The sequence below is a fragment of the Spinacia oleracea genome, chromosome 3, assembly GCF_020520425.1.
Source record: "Spinacia oleracea cultivar Varoflay chromosome 3, BTI_SOV_V1, whole genome shotgun sequence".
Classification (NCBI taxonomy): domain Eukaryota; kingdom Viridiplantae; phylum Streptophyta; class Magnoliopsida; order Caryophyllales; family Amaranthaceae; genus Spinacia; species Spinacia oleracea.
The window spans coordinates 118,161,474-118,178,986 of NC_079489.1; the positions used below are offsets into that span (position 1 = coordinate 118,161,474).

Below are 17,513 nucleotides of genomic sequence, written 5' to 3' on the forward strand. Positions count from 1 at the left end.
ATCCTTTTCCATAACTCTATAAATAGGTGCCTAGGGTCACATATTTAAGACGAGTTTTCAAGTATTCAAAGTGAGTTTTTGAGAGAAAAATTCAGTCACACAATTGCCTAAAAGTGCCGAAAATAATAGTACCTTAAGGGCGATTCTAGTTGGTCAATCTTAAGGCGGATCCGGACGTGCTGTGGACTATCTACGGAGGGACGACACTTGGAGTCCTAAAGACTTGTTCTTGTTCGGTTCGGGCGCAGCTAGGGAAGGCACGCAACAAAGAGTATGCATCTAAACTATGCTAAATGATTATGTGTAAATAATATGTATTCCTGGCTTTATGGTTTTTCCGCATGATTTATGAATTGTCATATGTATCATAACCTAACAGCTATCCCCCCTTGATATCACCGTAACAACTCCTTTGTCTGAATACCCCTTGGTGGGGAGACTTGTTTCCTCGTCTGCGCCTTTTAAACGGATGTACTGGCGAAGGCATCCTTTAGCCGCGTGGTCGCTTAATATCTTCCTCAACATCCGACAGTTTTGAGTGTCGTGTCCTTCATCTTTGTGAAAAGCACAGAACGGGGCCTGTTTGTTTGAGGTAGCCAGTCGTCGGGGGGACTGTTCTATTCCAAGACTTGGTCGCTCAGCCAAGAGAATGTCTTCAAGAGCCGTGTTGAACATAAAGGATCCTCTTGTTGACGACCTCCTTCGCCTTCTTTTCACTTCAGTGTCGCGGCTATTTTTTCTCAAGGTGGCGCTCTCATGCTGCCTTCTAGGAATTCCGAGAGAGTGATGACCCTGAGTTTCACCATTCTTCTGCCGTGAAGCTTGACTCGTCCGCCTTCCCGGACGTTCTTCTTTTACATGTCGACTCTCCTTCTCCAGGGTACATCCTTCCATAGGTGGATCGAGATCATCTGATAAAGGTTCCATCATTCTGCCATTAATATGCTCAGGGTTGGCTTCGTGGAAAGACCTAGTGATTTCTTTTTGAAGGACGTGCTGAAACCCTTCTTGCCATTCATCTGCAATATCTTACTGGAGATCGTTCAACAAGTACTGCATGGACCTCGCGGAGACAGGCCGGCTAGTTGCTGCATCACAATGATTGTTGGACTTATTTTTAAACGTCCCTCCACTAGTAGGGAATCCCATTCCGTCTTGGAGTTTTCCGCGCTCAGATTGCAGTTCATCCATGACACTGTACCTCCCCACAGACGGCGCCAAATGTTGTGGGATCTTTTACGGTGATGACGTGTCACGCGTTCCTCAGAGGTATCAAGTGTGAGCTGACACGAACCTCTGGCAACCTGCAAAACAAGAATATTCCCGTAGGAATATTCCCTCCGATGCTTAAGTAAGTATAAGCTAGAAAGAGAAGTAATTTGTAGAGAGAAGACAGAGCAAAGATAGTTTTAGGTTGGTGGGAATGAATTCATTGCCCTCTTACCTTGGGATTCGAGCCTTTTATAGGGCTAGGGTTTCTTGGGAAATGATCCCTCATCCCTATCTGTGGGATGTGTGCTCCGTAGGATTAGGGACATGTGTCCTTCTGTCAAACGACCTTTTAGCAAGTTGGGCCAGAGATCATGGGCTTCCTTAAATAAGGACGCGCCCTTATTTTACCTGAACACTAAGGTTCAGGCCTGCTTCTTGGGCTTGAGCCATGGATTCGTTTGGCTAGTTATCATGACCTCTTTGGACCTTAAGGTGGCAACTATTAGGCCCACATCAATTTGTTTAATAGGATGGTGGCTGATAGGGTATATTAGATGTATTATTTAATTAGATGGCGGGGTTGATAAGTTACTAAAAATGGCAAGTGTATCTCTTAAATAAATACGGCCGAAAAAGGCAAGTGTATCCCTTAAATAAATACGGAGAGAGTACCGCTTTATTTTGAGTTTTCAAGTGAAGATAACGCACCCTGCCCTCGGATAAAGTCATCATGATGCAATCATCAGTGATATCTAATTCAGCACACCCCCGTTTTTTAAATGCACATGGGCCACCTTTTATTTCCAAATCACCTGCCCTGTTTTTCTTCTTTCCCACTTGCATTTGGCTTTGGCCTGCAACAGTAAAACTCAATTAAGTAATTAACATTAACACTATCAAATCCAAAATTATGAATATAAATCCTCGTGGTGTTGACTATTCCACATTTTTGACTTCTCTCTTTCCTCAATCCTTCCTATTAAACCACAACTTGCATCACTTTCAAACAATTTTTAATAAATATACTTATCAAATTCCCCCTTTATTCATTTATTGCCTCTCCCCAACCAATCTCCCATTTTTCAATTATCAAATTTCACAGAAAATCTTACTATTTCAGCTCAGAGCATACAACCAATGGTAATCAAAATTACCCATTTTGTCTAAAGCTGCAAATTTTCACTTCCCCTATTTTTCTCTGTTTTCCCCTGTTTCTGTAATTTTCCGGCGAGATGAACCTACCAACGGGACACCCATCGCCGCCGATGTCGGCGAGGAGAGAGAATCAGATCAAGATCCAAGGACCAAGGCCCAGTCCGCTGAAAATCAATAAAGATTCTCACAAGATTAGAAAACCTCCGGTTGCGCCCAAACCCCCTGTTCCAGCCCCTGTACCGGCTACCGGGAACCAACCAGTCATTATTTACTCAGTTTCCCCAAAACCCATATTCGTAGAAGCGTCGAATTTTCGGTCAATCGTACAACATCTTACCGGAAGAGAGTCAACGGCTTCAGAATCAAGCGTTTCTGGGGAAGTGCCGGTATCTCCGGCGGCGAGATTTGCTTCGATAGAGAGAACGAGTCCAAGCGAGAGGGATAGAAGAGAGAGAAGAGGAGATGATGTTAGCGAGATGATGACGATGATGATGATGGGAGGAGGAGGTGAAGGTGGAGGAGAGAGAAATGATGGGTTTGATGTTTTAGATATGAGTCAATTTCCGGGGATATTATCACCGGCGCCGGCGAATTTGCCAGGTATATCGGCGGGAATGTTTTCTCCGGTGGCGGAGGGGTTTGGATTTGGGATGAATGAATTGTTAATGAGTCCATTTATGAGTAATATAAGCTTCTTGCCAAGTCCATCATCTCTGTTTTTCTCTAATGCTCCCATTGTTTCTCCCTCTCCTTCTTCCTTTGGTGAGCTATTCAACTTTGACTCTTGACTTTTGTTTCCTCCCCTTTTTAGTGTAAAACTATTTAGGTTGTTGTTTGAGTGGTGTACATTAATTAATGTAGACTTAATATAAAATATTTCGTATATCTTATTGTTCTTGTTTTACATCTAAGAAGTCAAGAGATAAACAAGAATTATCGTAAATATTGAATTCCATCTTGAAATAATTAGTTGAAGTTTTTTGTAGAAGGAAATTTTTTATGATTTTTTAATTTCTTTTTGGACGGGAAAGCAGAAGGATTTGTCAATTCTATTGATTTGTAGTTTGTACTTTTGCTAATTTGATTTGATCCATGAGACTATGGTTGGTTATAGTGTACAAGTGTAAATATTATTTTTTCATTCATTTTCAATTTTATTGAATATTACAAGATTGAAATTATCTAGAAAGCTGTGTACTCCGTATCTATTTATAATTTGAATTTTTTATAAATAAAATCCGGAGAATTTTATTTCGTAATATCAAATAGAGCCGGCAATGAGTTGGGTTGGATCGAAATCAGGTCAACCTATTTATAAACGGGTTAAAAATTTCCCAATCCAACCCGACCTGTTTAATTAAACATTTGAGATTTTCAACCCAGCTATAAACGGGTTGACTTGAAGTTGACCCGATTAATTATATAACGGGTTGAGATTTTCAACCCAGTTATAAACGGGTTGACCTGAAGTTGGCTCGTTTAATTTTATTTCCCACTTTTAAGTGTAAATTGGTTTGACGAGGTGATTTTTTAGTGGCATATCTCATAGCAAAAAGTAATACTTCAATATTTATTTGACATGAATCAAAACGTAAAATAATTATTCAATGTTGAAGGAAAAATGAGAAATAAAATCTTTCAAATAACATTCTACAAATCTATATTACATATTTGCTTGAACTTAAACGGGTTAGACGGGTTGTTTACGGGTTGAAAATTCCAACCTGACCGAACCCATTTAGTTAAACAGGTTATGTTGGGTTAATCCATTTAATTAAACGGATTGAAAATCTAGACTCGGTCCTTTATTATTGGGTTGGGTTTTGAGTTGGGCCAATTCTTACACCTCTAATATCAAATACTCTGTATTAGTTAAACAAGAAGCAAAAGTTGGTGAAAGTAATCAGACCATGATGAGATCAACTGCGCTTACTCGCTTAGATTGCTCTCTCCAAAGTCCAAACATATAGACATGAAGTGGGTACTCCATGCTCATTATCAAACACGAAAAATAAATAATTACAGAACAAATCTTATGTGGCGTTACAACGTCACCAAAAGGTTATTATTGCCTATTGGTTTATGTCTCAATTCAGCCCATTCAATGCCACAGGCCCACAATAGATATCAAGGGTTATTGAAATGGAGCATATTGATAAAACATACTTCTCCGTTTTAATACTCGTAACATTTGAAATTTTTACACTATATTTTCTCACATTCTACTTTGACTATCTATCTCACATTCTACTTTGAATGCGAAGTATCTTGGTGATTTTTTCTCCGTACATTGGATAAAAGTCGCGTGTGGTATATACCCTTGATAAATTCATCTAAGTGTGTATTTTGACTATCAATTTTTATAATCTTTTATTAAATATAATTAAAATATTAATGTTAAAAAATGTGCATCGGGTGAAAATAATCCGAGATACAAAAATCCTACATAAAAGACTCGTGGCTAATACTCGTACAAAGTATGAAAGATATGCAACATTATATGTTCAAGACTAAGACATAGCAGACTATTGAGAATGTTGTTGTGTAGTTGTGTGCTGTAGTTGTGTGCTCTCAGCAACCACCACATGGGAGTTGGTAAAATGCTGCTTTCTTTCTTGTATTGATCCTAGGTAGATAATACATGTGACTACTTGTCCTTTTGGACAGCTGTCACTAGGTTTTAGTTGGTAGCCTTTGTATATAAGACAGCATGAGGCATGCTGCCGTTTTCTTGGAACAACACAAACACTGAAATATAGAAAGAGGTTGAACCTCAAGAACACCAGAAATTCTGGTGAAGAAACCGAAATTATTAGCTGAAATTCTTTATGGTATCAGAGCAGGAATTGTAAGATCCTAAAGAAACTCGAGCTTTGCAAACAAACTAAACCCAAAATCCCTGAGAAAGTTTCAATCTTTCCTCTGAAATCATGACAGAAACAAACACAAACCTTAACCCTTACAAAGATCCCCTTTTTATTGCTATAAATGAGAATGCTGCAACACCATTGGGAAGCATCATTTTTTATGGGAACAACTTTCTCAACTAGAGTAGAAGCATACGCATTGCTCTAGGAGCAAAGAACAAGCTAGCATTCTTAGAAGGAAAGCATCCCAAACCATCTACTGGAGCTGATGAGATCCAAAAATGGACCAGATGTGACTACATGGTTAGGTCTTGGTTACTGGCCACCATGAAACCTGAAATTGCAAGCATTCTTGTGTGCATGCAGTCTACCAAGAGACTTTGGGAAGAAATAGTTGAGAGGCATGGACAGACAAATGCACCTCAACTGTTTGCTCTCAAGAAGGAACTTTCTGAGTTTCAACAGAACAATTTGTCAGTAGGTGAATACTACTGTAAGTTGAAGGAGCTTTGGGATCAGATTGCTGAGTTGGAAGAGATTCCTGAATGCGCATGTGGTGCAATGGCAAAATGTGTATGCAGTGTGATGAAAAGAATGGTGGAGATTGAGAGTAACAACAGGTTGATGAAATTTCTGATGAGTTTAAACACAGGATATGACCAAATGAAAACAAACTTCTTGGGGATGGACCCTTTGTTGCCAGTCAACAAAGTATACAACTTGGTGCTCCAAGTTGAGAAACAGAAGCAGATAACTGGTGAGATAAGCCTTGGAAATGAGATGAGTGCAATGGCTGCAAACAGACAACCCCAAAGCTTGGGACCTCTCCTGAATTTCAACAAGAAGGAGTACAAGAAGATGAGAATAGAGAAGATTGAAAAGGATGCCAAAAGGTGTGAGCACTGTGGAATGAAAGGTCACTTGAGGGAGGAATGTTTCAAGCTTGTGGGATACCCAGAATGGTTTAAGAACAACCCCAAAGGAAAGGGAAGTATGAGGCAAGCAGCAAATGTCACAAAGAACTCAGAAAACTATGCTGCTGATGAACCACTGAGCTTTGTTGAACACAAGACTGAGAGCAGTGGTGAGAAACTCACAACTCTACTCCAAGAGATGCTGAAGGCCATGGGTGAGAAACAGAATGCAGGATCAAGCAGCCAAAGCAACTTTGCAGGTAATATGAAAGCTTCCAATGCTGTAGATGATACTAATGCTTGCTTTCTCAATACTTGGTTGATAGATTCAGGTGCTAGTGACCATATGACAGGAAATAAAAACCTGTTAAGTAATCTTAGGACCCTAAAAAGTAAAGTTAGGGTAGGGTTGCCTGATGGGAGCATTAAGACTGTGAATGAAGTTGGAAATGTCCAACTGAAATACAAACTAGTGCTGAATGATGTTTTTTACATCAGTGATTTCAAGCATAATCTGCTATCAGTCAGCAAGCTTCTACAGAGAAGTGACTTGAAGCTTTTATTTGATAAAGATGGGTGTTTGTTACAGGGCCTCTCCACTGAACAGAATCTGAAGTTTGGGAAGAATGTGAATGATCTTTACACACTGATTAGTAGGAATGAAGAAGATGAGAGTAGAAGGGAGAAACAGAAAGGAAAGAAGGTGTTAGCAGCTGCAGGAGAGAAGAGATGTCAAGAAGGAAGAAATTGTAATAAGTTAGGATTTTTGAATTTGACACATGCTAGACTAGGTCATGCTTCAGTGTCAAAAATGAAACATTTGGATTTTTGCAAATGTAAAGACCTTAAAGAGTATTTCTGAACATCTGTTGTGTTGCTAAACATCACAAACTTCCCTTTACAGCTAGTAAATCCATTGCAGAAAAGGTGTTTGATTTGTTGCATGTTGATCTATGGGGTCCTTATAGGACTAAGGCACTAACAGGTGCAACTTATTTTTTAACAATAGTAGATGATTTTAGCAGGGCAACTTGGACACATCTCTTGTCCAACAAAGAACAGGTGAAGGAAATCCTAAATGGTTTTCTATGTCATGTAGAGAACCAATTCAACACTAGAGTAAAAATACTCAGGAGTGACAATGGAACTGAAATATTCCAGTCTGAATGTGGTAAGATGTTTACAGAAAGAGGAATCATACACCAAAGAAGTGTGCAAGGGGTTCCACAGCAAAATGCTAGGGTGGAAAGAAAACATAGATTCTTACTTGAGACTGCAAGAGCTTTGAAACTGCATGCTGGTTTGCCAAGTTACCTATGGGGTGAATGCATTTTGGCTGCCACCCATTTGATAAACATGTTACCCAGTGCAGTCATTAACTAGGAAACACCATATTTCAGATTGATGAAAAAGAATCCAGATTATGAACATCTGAGAGTAGTTGGGAGTTTATGTTATGCAAGTCCCCATAAGAAACCCACAGACAAATTTGCCCCAAGAGGGATCAGGTGCATCATGTTGGGTTACCCTGATTGTCAAAAGGGATATAAACTGTTAAATTTGAAAACCAGAAAAAATATTTGTCAGCAGGGATGTTGTCTTTAAAGAAAACATTTTCCCCTTCTTGTTGAAGAAAGGGAAAGATGATGAGAGCATAGGGTTAAGAAATATCTTGGGAGACCTTAACCAAGAAGTTGATAATTTAGATTCAAATGTTGCTAACTTTCTTCCTGAGTTAGCTGAACAAGAAGCAGAAATTGAAGAAGAAAACATTGATCAAGCAGAAATGGAGACAGAGGAGAATGAAGAAATTGGTGAGACAATCACTGAAACTGAGCAAAACCATGAAGCTGAGCAGCAGAGTTTGAGAAGATCAACAAGGGAGAGAGGTGTTCCCAACAAGTTCAATGATTTCATCATTGATCTACCAGGGAAGAAAGAAAGGCACTCAGCTAACATGATCATAGCAAGATTGATGGAATCAGAATATTACTCAGATGAATATCTAGCTTCTCTGAATAATGTACTGAATATTAAAGAACCAGTGCATTATGGTGAAGCTTGTGAGGATGAAGGTTGGGTAGCAGCTATGGAGGATGAGTTGAGAGCTCTAGAAGAGAATGACACTTGGGAGATGACAGATCTACCAGAAGGAAAGAAGGCTATAGACTCAAAATGGGTTTATAAGATCAAGTTTCTTCAGAAGGGAGACATTGATAAACTGAAAGCAAGATTGGTGGCAAGAGGTGACAAACAGATAGAAGGAAAAGATTATAAGCACACCTTCTCACCAGTGGCAAAATTCACCACTGTGAGAACTTTAATTGCCTTGGCCACAGATCTCAATTGGGACATTCACCAACTTGACATCAAAAATGCATTTTTGCATGGCTACCTAGATGAGGAGGTGTACATGAAACCTCCAAAAGGATACAAAAAGGGAAGAGAATGTCAAGTTTGCAGATTAAAAAAGAGTTTGTATGGTTTGAAGCAAGCTTCAAGGCAATGGAATCTTGAATTGACCAAGTTTTTCATTGAACATGGGTACACTCAATCCAAGAGAGATTATTCAATGTTCTCCAAATCTGTGAATGGAAAGGAGACCATTGTTCTTGTGTATGTTGATGATCTATTGGTGACTGGAAATGATGAAGCAGAAGTGGGATTGATAAAGAAAGAACTGGACAAAGCTTTCAATGTGAAGGACCTTGGTGATATAAGGTATTTCCTTGGAATTGAAGTTGCTAGGAACTCAAAAGGAACTATGCTGAACCAAAGAAAATTTATTCTAGACATTATAAGGTCCACTGGAACACAAGACTGCAAGCCTGCTAAATTTCCATTTCTTAAAGGAATCAAATTGTCTATTGAACAAGGAGAGTTGTTGGAAGATCCTGAGATATACTAAAGAATCATTGGAAAACTTCTCTACTTGAATTTAACCAGGCCTGACATTTCATACAGTGTACAACAGCTAAGCCAGTTCATGAATGAGCCAAGAAAGCCACACCTGCAAGCTGCTATGCATGTGGTGAGATACTGAAGGAAATAATGCCCTTAGTCCAATTATGCATTCAATGTTAAGTCTAATAAATGCGGTTCAGTATTAATTAACATGTTAATAATTCAGTGAGATCAAGTGAGCTGAATGCCTAGCTAGAGGCCGCTTCAGTTCAAGTGGAATTAATGATATTAATCCACAGCTTACTCTTGACTGAACCCGTAGGGTCACACAAATAGTACGTAAACGGATCAAGTATTTAATGGCATTAAATACTCCATCTATGGATATTCGGAATCGACGGATCTTGGTTTCAGTGGGAGCAGAGATCGTCACAGGCAAGAAATGAATACTCCGGAAACGATGATATTGCCGGAAACGGAAATATGGATCGTATCGGAAATATAAATATTATCCAAGTCGTAGATGTTGCCGTAAACGGAAACATGGTACGTATCGGAAAATATTATCGGAAATGGAAATATTGCCGGAATAGGAAATATTGCCGGAAACGGAAATATTATCGGAATCGGAAAATAATTCCGGAAACGGAAATATTAAATATTTGTTCGAAACGGAAATTAATTCCGGAATCGGAAATATTAAATATTGTTCGTATCGGAAATGAATTCCGGAATCGGGAATTTAATCGAAAGCGTATCGTACGAATTAGCATCGGACGAGGCTCGCTAGACGAAGGCCCTGCACGAAGCCAGGCCATCGCCCAGCAAACCACACGCATCACCAACACACGCCAAAGCCTCGACCAGGCCCAGCGCAAGCCAGGCCCAGCCGAAGCCATGGGCGCGCGCGGATAGTAGCATGGGCCGAGCGCTGTGCGCTCAGCGTGGGCCGCAAGGCCTGCGCGGGTGTACGGTGCTCGTGCGATGCTCGTGTGCGAATCCTAAAGCTATCGGGATTCAATAAAAGATTAAATCCTAAACCTATTAGATAAAGTTTATTTAAATAGAGTCCTAGCAGGATTCTAATTAAATAAATTAGTATCCTAATAGGATTCCAATTCCTTTTCCATACCTCTATAAATAAGGGCCTAGGGTCATTATTTATACATAAGTTTTCAAGTATTCAAAGCTAGGATTTTTAAGCACAAAAATCAGCCATAACTCTTGCCCATTTAGCCGAAAATAAGTAGCACCTTAAGGGCGATTCTAGTTGGTCAATCTTAAGGCGGATCCGGACGTGCTGTGGACTATCTACGGAGGGACGACACTTGGAGTCCTAAAGACTTGTTCTTGTTCGGTTCGGGCGCAGCTAGGGAAGGCACGCAACAAAGAGTATGCATCTAAACTATGCTAAATGATTATGTGTAAATAATATGTATTCCTGGCTTTATGGTTTTTCCGCATGATTTATGAATTGTCATATGTATCATAACCTAACAGTGGTATCACGAGCCTCTTATTATTTTCATAATCTAAATTGCATGAACATGGTTAAATATTACAAATTTGCAAGAATTAAAAGGGGTGATTAATTTTCGTAATTGTTAATTAATTGCAAATTGCGTTTATTTAATTATACGTACGCAGTTTTTCGGCAGTTTCTTCGTTACTCATCCAAATCGAGTGATTTTTGTATCAATTCCGCATGTAAAAGGCATTCTAAAATTTTGACAAAAATAGCATTTTTCGGCCGAACCCAGAATTCTCAAATTCGAAGCCTAACTATGACTTTTCGGAGGTTTTAGTTTTTCGAATGCAAAATTTCGTAAATTTAAGATGTTAAATTAAATATTTGCGATTCTTGTTGATAAATCTTGAATTTTTTATTGACCTACTGTATATGTTTAACAAGTTTGAATGCCTAGCCTTGTTAATTATGCAATCTAATTTGTAATTATGATTAATTTGTTGAAAATTAGAATAATTTAGAATTAATTTGATTTTCATAATTAATTATAATTTAATTAGATACCTATGATTAAAAACCACCATAAAAATTGTAAATTTATGTTAAATTTTAAATTTTTATGACCTAGACTTGAATCCATGTTAATCGGAAATCAATTGAATAATAAATTTTCGATTTTTTCGCCGTAAAATTATGAAATTAATATTATTTATTAATTTGTCATTAATTTTGAATATAAATTTTAAATTTTTATGCGATTCGCTCATATAACTTGCACGCACAAAGCAATGGACGCTACGTGTTACCCTTAAGGGGTGTTGTATAGTGCGGGCATGTGACGACGAGCAAGGGAGCTCGTCGCCCATGCGGTACGAATGCAATGAGCAAGGCCATGGTGCACGAGCACAAGGCAGCAGCCCTGCCTTGTGTCGTGGGCTGTGTGCAATGGGCGAATGGGCGAGGGCGAGAGCAAGGCACGAGCAGTCGCGTGTGGGCAGCAAGCGAGCTGCGCCACAGCGCGCACTGCCTCCCGCAAGCGTGCGGAGCCTCGCGCGCAGCGAGCGTAAGCTCACGTGCCACGAGTGCTGCGCCAAGCATCGATCGCTTGCGCGCAGCGAGCGCTATTGTGCGTGCGACGAGCGCTGCGCCCAGCGATGGTGCATGCGAGCGCTATTGTGCGTGCGACGAGCGCTGCGCCCAGCGATGGCGTGCGAGTGCTTGTTGTGCGTGCGAAGAGCGCTGCGCCCAGCGATGGCGTGCGGGTGCGTGTTGCGACGTGCGACGAGCGCTGCGCCCAGCGATGGGCTGCGGCAGCATGCTCGTGCGTCGAGCGCTGGCGCGCGCAGCGAGCACCATGCGTGATGCCTTGCGATGGTGAGCAGCAGCGATGCGAGGCAGCGCATGGGCTGCGCGCACATGGCCAGCGATGGCTGTGTGCGTGTGGCCCATGGGCGTGCGATGCGTGAGGTTGTTGCGTTGCGATTAGATCGTTTTGAAATTTTTAATTCGAAATTTTCTGTTTACGTAATTTTAATTAATTTTAAAATTAATAATTTAAATTATTTTCTTGGATTTTAATTTTGAATATTGTAATTATAATAAATTTTATTTATTCTAATTATTTTACTAAAATTAAAATCATGAATTAATTTAAATACGACTGAAATTAAATTAAACTTTTTGGATTCAATTATAAATTTATATGAGCTTTAAATTTGAATTAAATTTGTATGTTTCCGGTTAGACTAGAAATACATTTTTATGTTTAAAATTAGTAAAGAATATGAATTTATTGGTTTAAGTGGGAGCACTTTTAGTCATAAACTCTTGATTAGGTCTACAAATCCTTAAGGTTAAAACAACTTGATTAGAATTAATAAGGACTGAATAATTGGTAGATTATTGGTGCCCTTGATTGATTGCTGCAAATGTTTATGTGATGCATAATGTGTTTTACTAACCAGCTATGTGGGCCATTCATGATAATGAATGGGTGAATGGTATATATTGTATATGTACTGTTTTGCAGGTTATGAAGTGACTAGTATGGCCCAAATAGGATAGAAAATATGGTCTGCGTACCATTAATTTGAATGTAATTGGTCTAAAGTACCAAAGTTGTTTTTCAATTCAAATATGGTATGCGTACCATCAAATAGTTGTAATTAGTTTTAATTATAGCTTATTCTATTTGAAGAAAATGGTGCCTCCCACGGAGATTTTCAAGACGGACTTTGAAGTTAAAGCTTCAAGATGAAGTCGGGCCATACTAGATCACATTTATCTTATGCATGTTTTAAGTTATTTATTGCTTTTAAATATGTCTTAAAATGCATGAGATCAAAAGCTTGATTATGTTGCATGATTAAGGATTTTAGTTCACTTAAAATCTAACCAACATAGTAAGAGCCTTAAGTTCCAAACTTAAAAATTGAGTTAAAAGGTGTCATCCAAAATATACACTTGCTTGGATATCCTTTACATCAATCTAGTAATAGTTTTTCGCTCAGCGAGGTGTTACTTATTGGTCCTAAAGGGGCAAGGTACACAAATAATTGTGAGTACATGTTAGTTTTGGTGAAACTCAACGATATAAGTAAGGAGTCCTTTTATGTCGTGGCAAAATCGATAGGTTTACCTAATAAGTTCTTAGACGTACCTATCAACCAAGAATAGTTTCTAGACTATTAGCAAAAGGCTTTTGCTTACCTAAGATGTTTTAGGATTAAGTCGACAAACTGTGCTTAGTTCTTCAATGATTTTAGGATCTTGGAATCATTTTATTCACACCTGCCGGAACACATAACTTGAATAAAATGCTTAATGAACATTGAATTATGCATGTATGCTAGAATTTAAGTTTATTAAGAGAAACTGTGAATGGTTATTTATTTGTTTATTCTTTTCAATTGTAGTTTTAAATATGGCAAACAACAATCAAAACATCATCATGGGTTCTGAGCTTATGGTCAAGCTGAACCTGGCAAATTTTCTTGAATGGGAAGCTAAGCTAGTTGAAATAGTCAAACTCAATGGACTTGAGTATGTACTATCACATCCCATGCCAAGCTACTATGCCAGAGACATGACCCCTGAGAGATTTTACGCCTGGGATGCGGATCTCAAAAAGGTTATGAGTCTCATGCTGAACAATATCCCTGATGATTGGGCTAGAAGGTTTGTAGCCTATGAACCTTTTACGCTCATCAAGAATCTGAGGGATATCTGTCGTGGAAGCACGGAGGACAGGGACCTGAACGTCCATGAGTTGATTGAATCAATGTCTGGTCTAAAGGTTAGTTCTCCCAACAGGTGTTATAGGATGGAAGTCCAAGAAACACATGTTCAGCTCCTTCGCACTAAACAGAGGGTAGGCGTCTCACTGAGGTTCCATGTGGATCTTATGCGTTCATACTTTGATCGCCTAAGTCTACTAGGAACACCAATAAGCGAAAGGATGACAGTCTCTATCTTGCTCAATTCACTACACAGTGGGTTTGGTCGCTTCAAGCAATTATACCTAAGTGAACCAAGAGAAGAAACAGTTGCAGAATTTGTTCACCTTGTCAGAAAGGCTGAAATAATACTGGACTGTGAAGCCAAAGATTTACTCAAGGCTAGAAGGAGACCGTTCAAGAAAAGTGGAAAGTCCAAGGGCGATGCTAAATCAAAGCAGGACAAGTCCACATCAAGCTGTCTTTATTGTGATGGAATAGGCCATTACAAAAGAGAATGTCCAAAGCTAAAGGAAGATCAGAAGAACGGAACAGTCGTTCCATCTTCAGGTATTTTCGTTATAGACTGTATACTTGCTAATTCAACTTCTTGGGTATTAGATACAGGTTGTGGCTCACACTTATGTTCCAATCCACAGGGACTAAGAAGAAGTAGAAAGTTAAGCAAGGGTGAAGTCGACCTACGAGTGGGAAATGGAGCACGGATTGCTGCATTAGCTGTAGGAACTTATTATTTGTCGTTGCCCTCCGGGCTAGTTTTGGAACTGGAAGAGTGTTTCCATGTTCCAAGTCTTACTAAAAACATCATTTCAGTTTCTTGCTTAGATGCAAAGGGATTTTCCTTTTTAATAAAAGACAATAGTTGTTCGTTTTATTTTAAAGAGATGTTTTATGGATCTGCTAGATTAGTCAATGGACTTTATTTATTAGATCACGACAAACAAGTATATAACATAAATACCAAAAAGGCTAAAAAGGATGATTCAGATCTCACCTATCTGTGGCATTGTCGATTAGGCCATATAAACTTGAAACGCTTAGAAAGACTTCAAAAGGAAGGAATTCTAGAACCATTTGACTTAGAGGATTATGGTAAATGCGAATCATGTTTACTTGGCAAAATGACAAAGCAACCTTTCTCTAAAGTTGGAGAAAGAGAAAATGAACTATTGGGTTTAATCCATACAGATGTATGTAGACCAATGAGTACAAATGCTAGAGGTGGTTTCAGCTACTTTATCACTTTCACTGATGACTTCAGTAGATATGGTTATGTCTACCTAATGAAGCATAAGTCTGAATCCTTTGACAAATTCAAGGAATTTCAGAGTGAAGTAGAGAATCAATTAGGCAAGAAGATTAAGGCACTGCGGTCTGATAGAGGCGGTGAATATCTGAGCTATGAATTTGATGACCATCTGAAAGAATGTGGAATTCTATCAGAATTGACTCCTCCTGGAACACCACAATGGAACGGTGTGTCGGAACGGAGGAAAGAACCTTGCTAGACATGGTCAGGTCAATGATGGGTCAGGCCAAACTTCCATTAGAATTTTGGGGACATGCACTAAATACAGCTGCACTCACTATAAATAGAGCTCCGTCTAAAGCTGTCGAAAAGACTCCATACGAATTATGGTTTGGAAAGCCTCCAAATGTGTCTTTTCTTAAGATTTGGGGATGTGAAGTATACGTCAAACGATTAATTTCAGACAAACTTCATCCAAAATCTGACAAATGTATCCTTGTGGGCTATCCAAAGGAAACAAAGGGGTATTACTTCTACAATACATCTGAGAACAAAGTGTTTGTTGCTCGAGATGGTGTCTTTTTGGAGAAAGTTCACATTTCCAAAATGACAAGTGGGAGAAAAGTAGACCTCGAAGAAATTCGAGTCGAACAACAAACTCTAGAGAATGCTCAAGATGACATTCAGGATGAAACTCAGAGATCTTTAGAAGAATCTGGTGAGAATCATGGTCAATCTAGAAATGTTACCCCGCGTAGATCGCAAAGATATAGATCTCAACCGGAAAGGTACTTAGGTATTTTGACGAACGAGAGCTATGACGTTCTATTACTTGAAAGTGATGAACCTGCGACTTACAAACAAGCTATGACGAGCCCTATCTCCAAGCAATGGCAAGAAGCCATGCAATCTGAATTAGACTCCATGTCTGAAAACCAAGTATGGGATTTGGTCGATTTGCCAGATGGCTACCAAGCCATTGGAAGCAAATGGGTTTTCAAACTGAAAAAGGACAAGGATGGGAAACTTGAAGTTTTCAAAGCTAGATTGGTTGCAAAAGGTTACAGGCAAGTCCACGGTGTGGATTACGATGAAACCTTTTCACCAGTTGCAATGCTAAAGTCTATTCGGATAATGTTAGCAATCGCTGCATATTACGATTACGAAATATGGCAGATGGATGTCAAAACTGCTTTCTTAAACGGCGTTTTAACAGAAACTGTGTTTATGACACAGCCTGAAGGTTTTGAGGATCCAAAGAATGCTAAAAAGGTATGCAAGCTAAAGAAGTCAATCTACGGATTGAAGCAGGCATCCAGTAGCTGGAATATACGTTTTGATGAAGCAGTCAGTGACTTTGGTTTCATCAAGAACGCAGACGAATCTTGTGTATACAAGAAGGTCAGTGGGAGCAAAATTGCTTTCCTAGTATTATATGTCGGTGACATATTACTTATCGGAAATGACATTCCTATGTTGAACTCTGTCAAGATTTGGCTTGGAAAATGTTTTTCGATGAAAGATCTAGGAGAAGCACAGTACATATTGGGCATCAAGATTTACAGAGATAGATCTAAAAAGATGATTGGACTTAGTCAAAGCACTTATATCAATAAGGTGCTTGATAGGTTCAAGATGGCGGACTCCAAGCGAGGCTACCTACCCATGTCTCATGGAATAACTCTAAGCAAGACTCAGTGCCCAAAAACACTTGATGAGCATAGACGAATGAATGGGATTCCATATGCATCATTGATTGGTTCAATAATGTATGCTATGATATGTACACGCCCGGATGTTGCGTACGCACTCAGTGCTACGAGCAGATACCAGTCAGACCCAGGAGAGGCACATTGGACTGCTGCCAAGAATATTCTGAAGTACCTGAAAAGGCACAAAGATGACTTCCTGGTCTATGGTGGAGATGATGAATTAATTGTTAAAGGCTATACGGACGCAAGTTTCTAAACCGACAAAGATGATTTCAGATCACAGTCTGGGTTTGTCTTCTGCCTCAACGGGGGTGCAGTAAGCTGGAAAAGTGTTAAGCAAAGCACCATTGCGGATTCTACAACTGAAGCGGAGTACATTGCTGCACATGAAGCAGCAAAGGAAGCTATATGGCTAAGGAAGTTCATAGGTGAACTTGGTGTAGTCCCCTCCATTAAAGGACCAATAGCCCTGTATTGTGATAATAACGGAGCTATTGCACAGGCAAAGGAGCCTAGACACCACCAGAGAGTCAAGCATGTACTTTGTAGATTTCACCTTCTACGAGAGTTCGTTGAAAGAAAAGAAGTCGAGATAAACAAGATTGGAACTGATGACAACATATCAGATCCATTGACTAAACCTCTGCCGCAGGCGAAGCACAACTCGCACACTGCAGCTATGGGAATCAAGCATATTGGAGAATGGCTTTGATATCCCTGTTTAATGTTTTAAAGTTTTAGAGTTTAAATCTTTGTAAAACATTATTGGTTAATCATTCACAATAAATGAAAAGAA

At 39.3% G+C, this 17,513-nt stretch overlaps 2 protein-coding genes across 2 annotated transcripts; both read left to right on the forward strand.

Annotated features, from left to right (window-relative positions):
- The first annotated feature begins 2,267 nt into the window (after positions 1 to 2,267).
- Positions 2,268 to 3,310, forward strand: LOC110791376 (protein MKS1). The gene has a single exon (XM_021996120.2). It carries the CDS (start codon positions 2,445 to 2,447, stop codon positions 3,153 to 3,155), a length of 711 nt encoding a protein of 236 aa, XP_021851812.2. The 5' UTR covers positions 2,268 to 2,444; the 3' UTR covers positions 3,156 to 3,310.
- A 2,224-nt stretch (positions 3,311 to 5,534) lies between these two features.
- On the forward strand, positions 5,535 to 6,890 carry LOC130470024 (uncharacterized). Its single transcript, XM_056839582.1, has 2 exons — positions 5,535 to 6,408; positions 6,738 to 6,890. The coding sequence occupies exons 1-2, from the start codon at positions 5,535 to 5,537 to the stop codon at positions 6,749 to 6,751; spliced, it is 888 nt and encodes a 295-aa protein (XP_056695560.1). The 3' UTR covers positions 6,752 to 6,890.
- Positions 6,891 to 17,513: the final 10,623 nt, after the last annotated feature.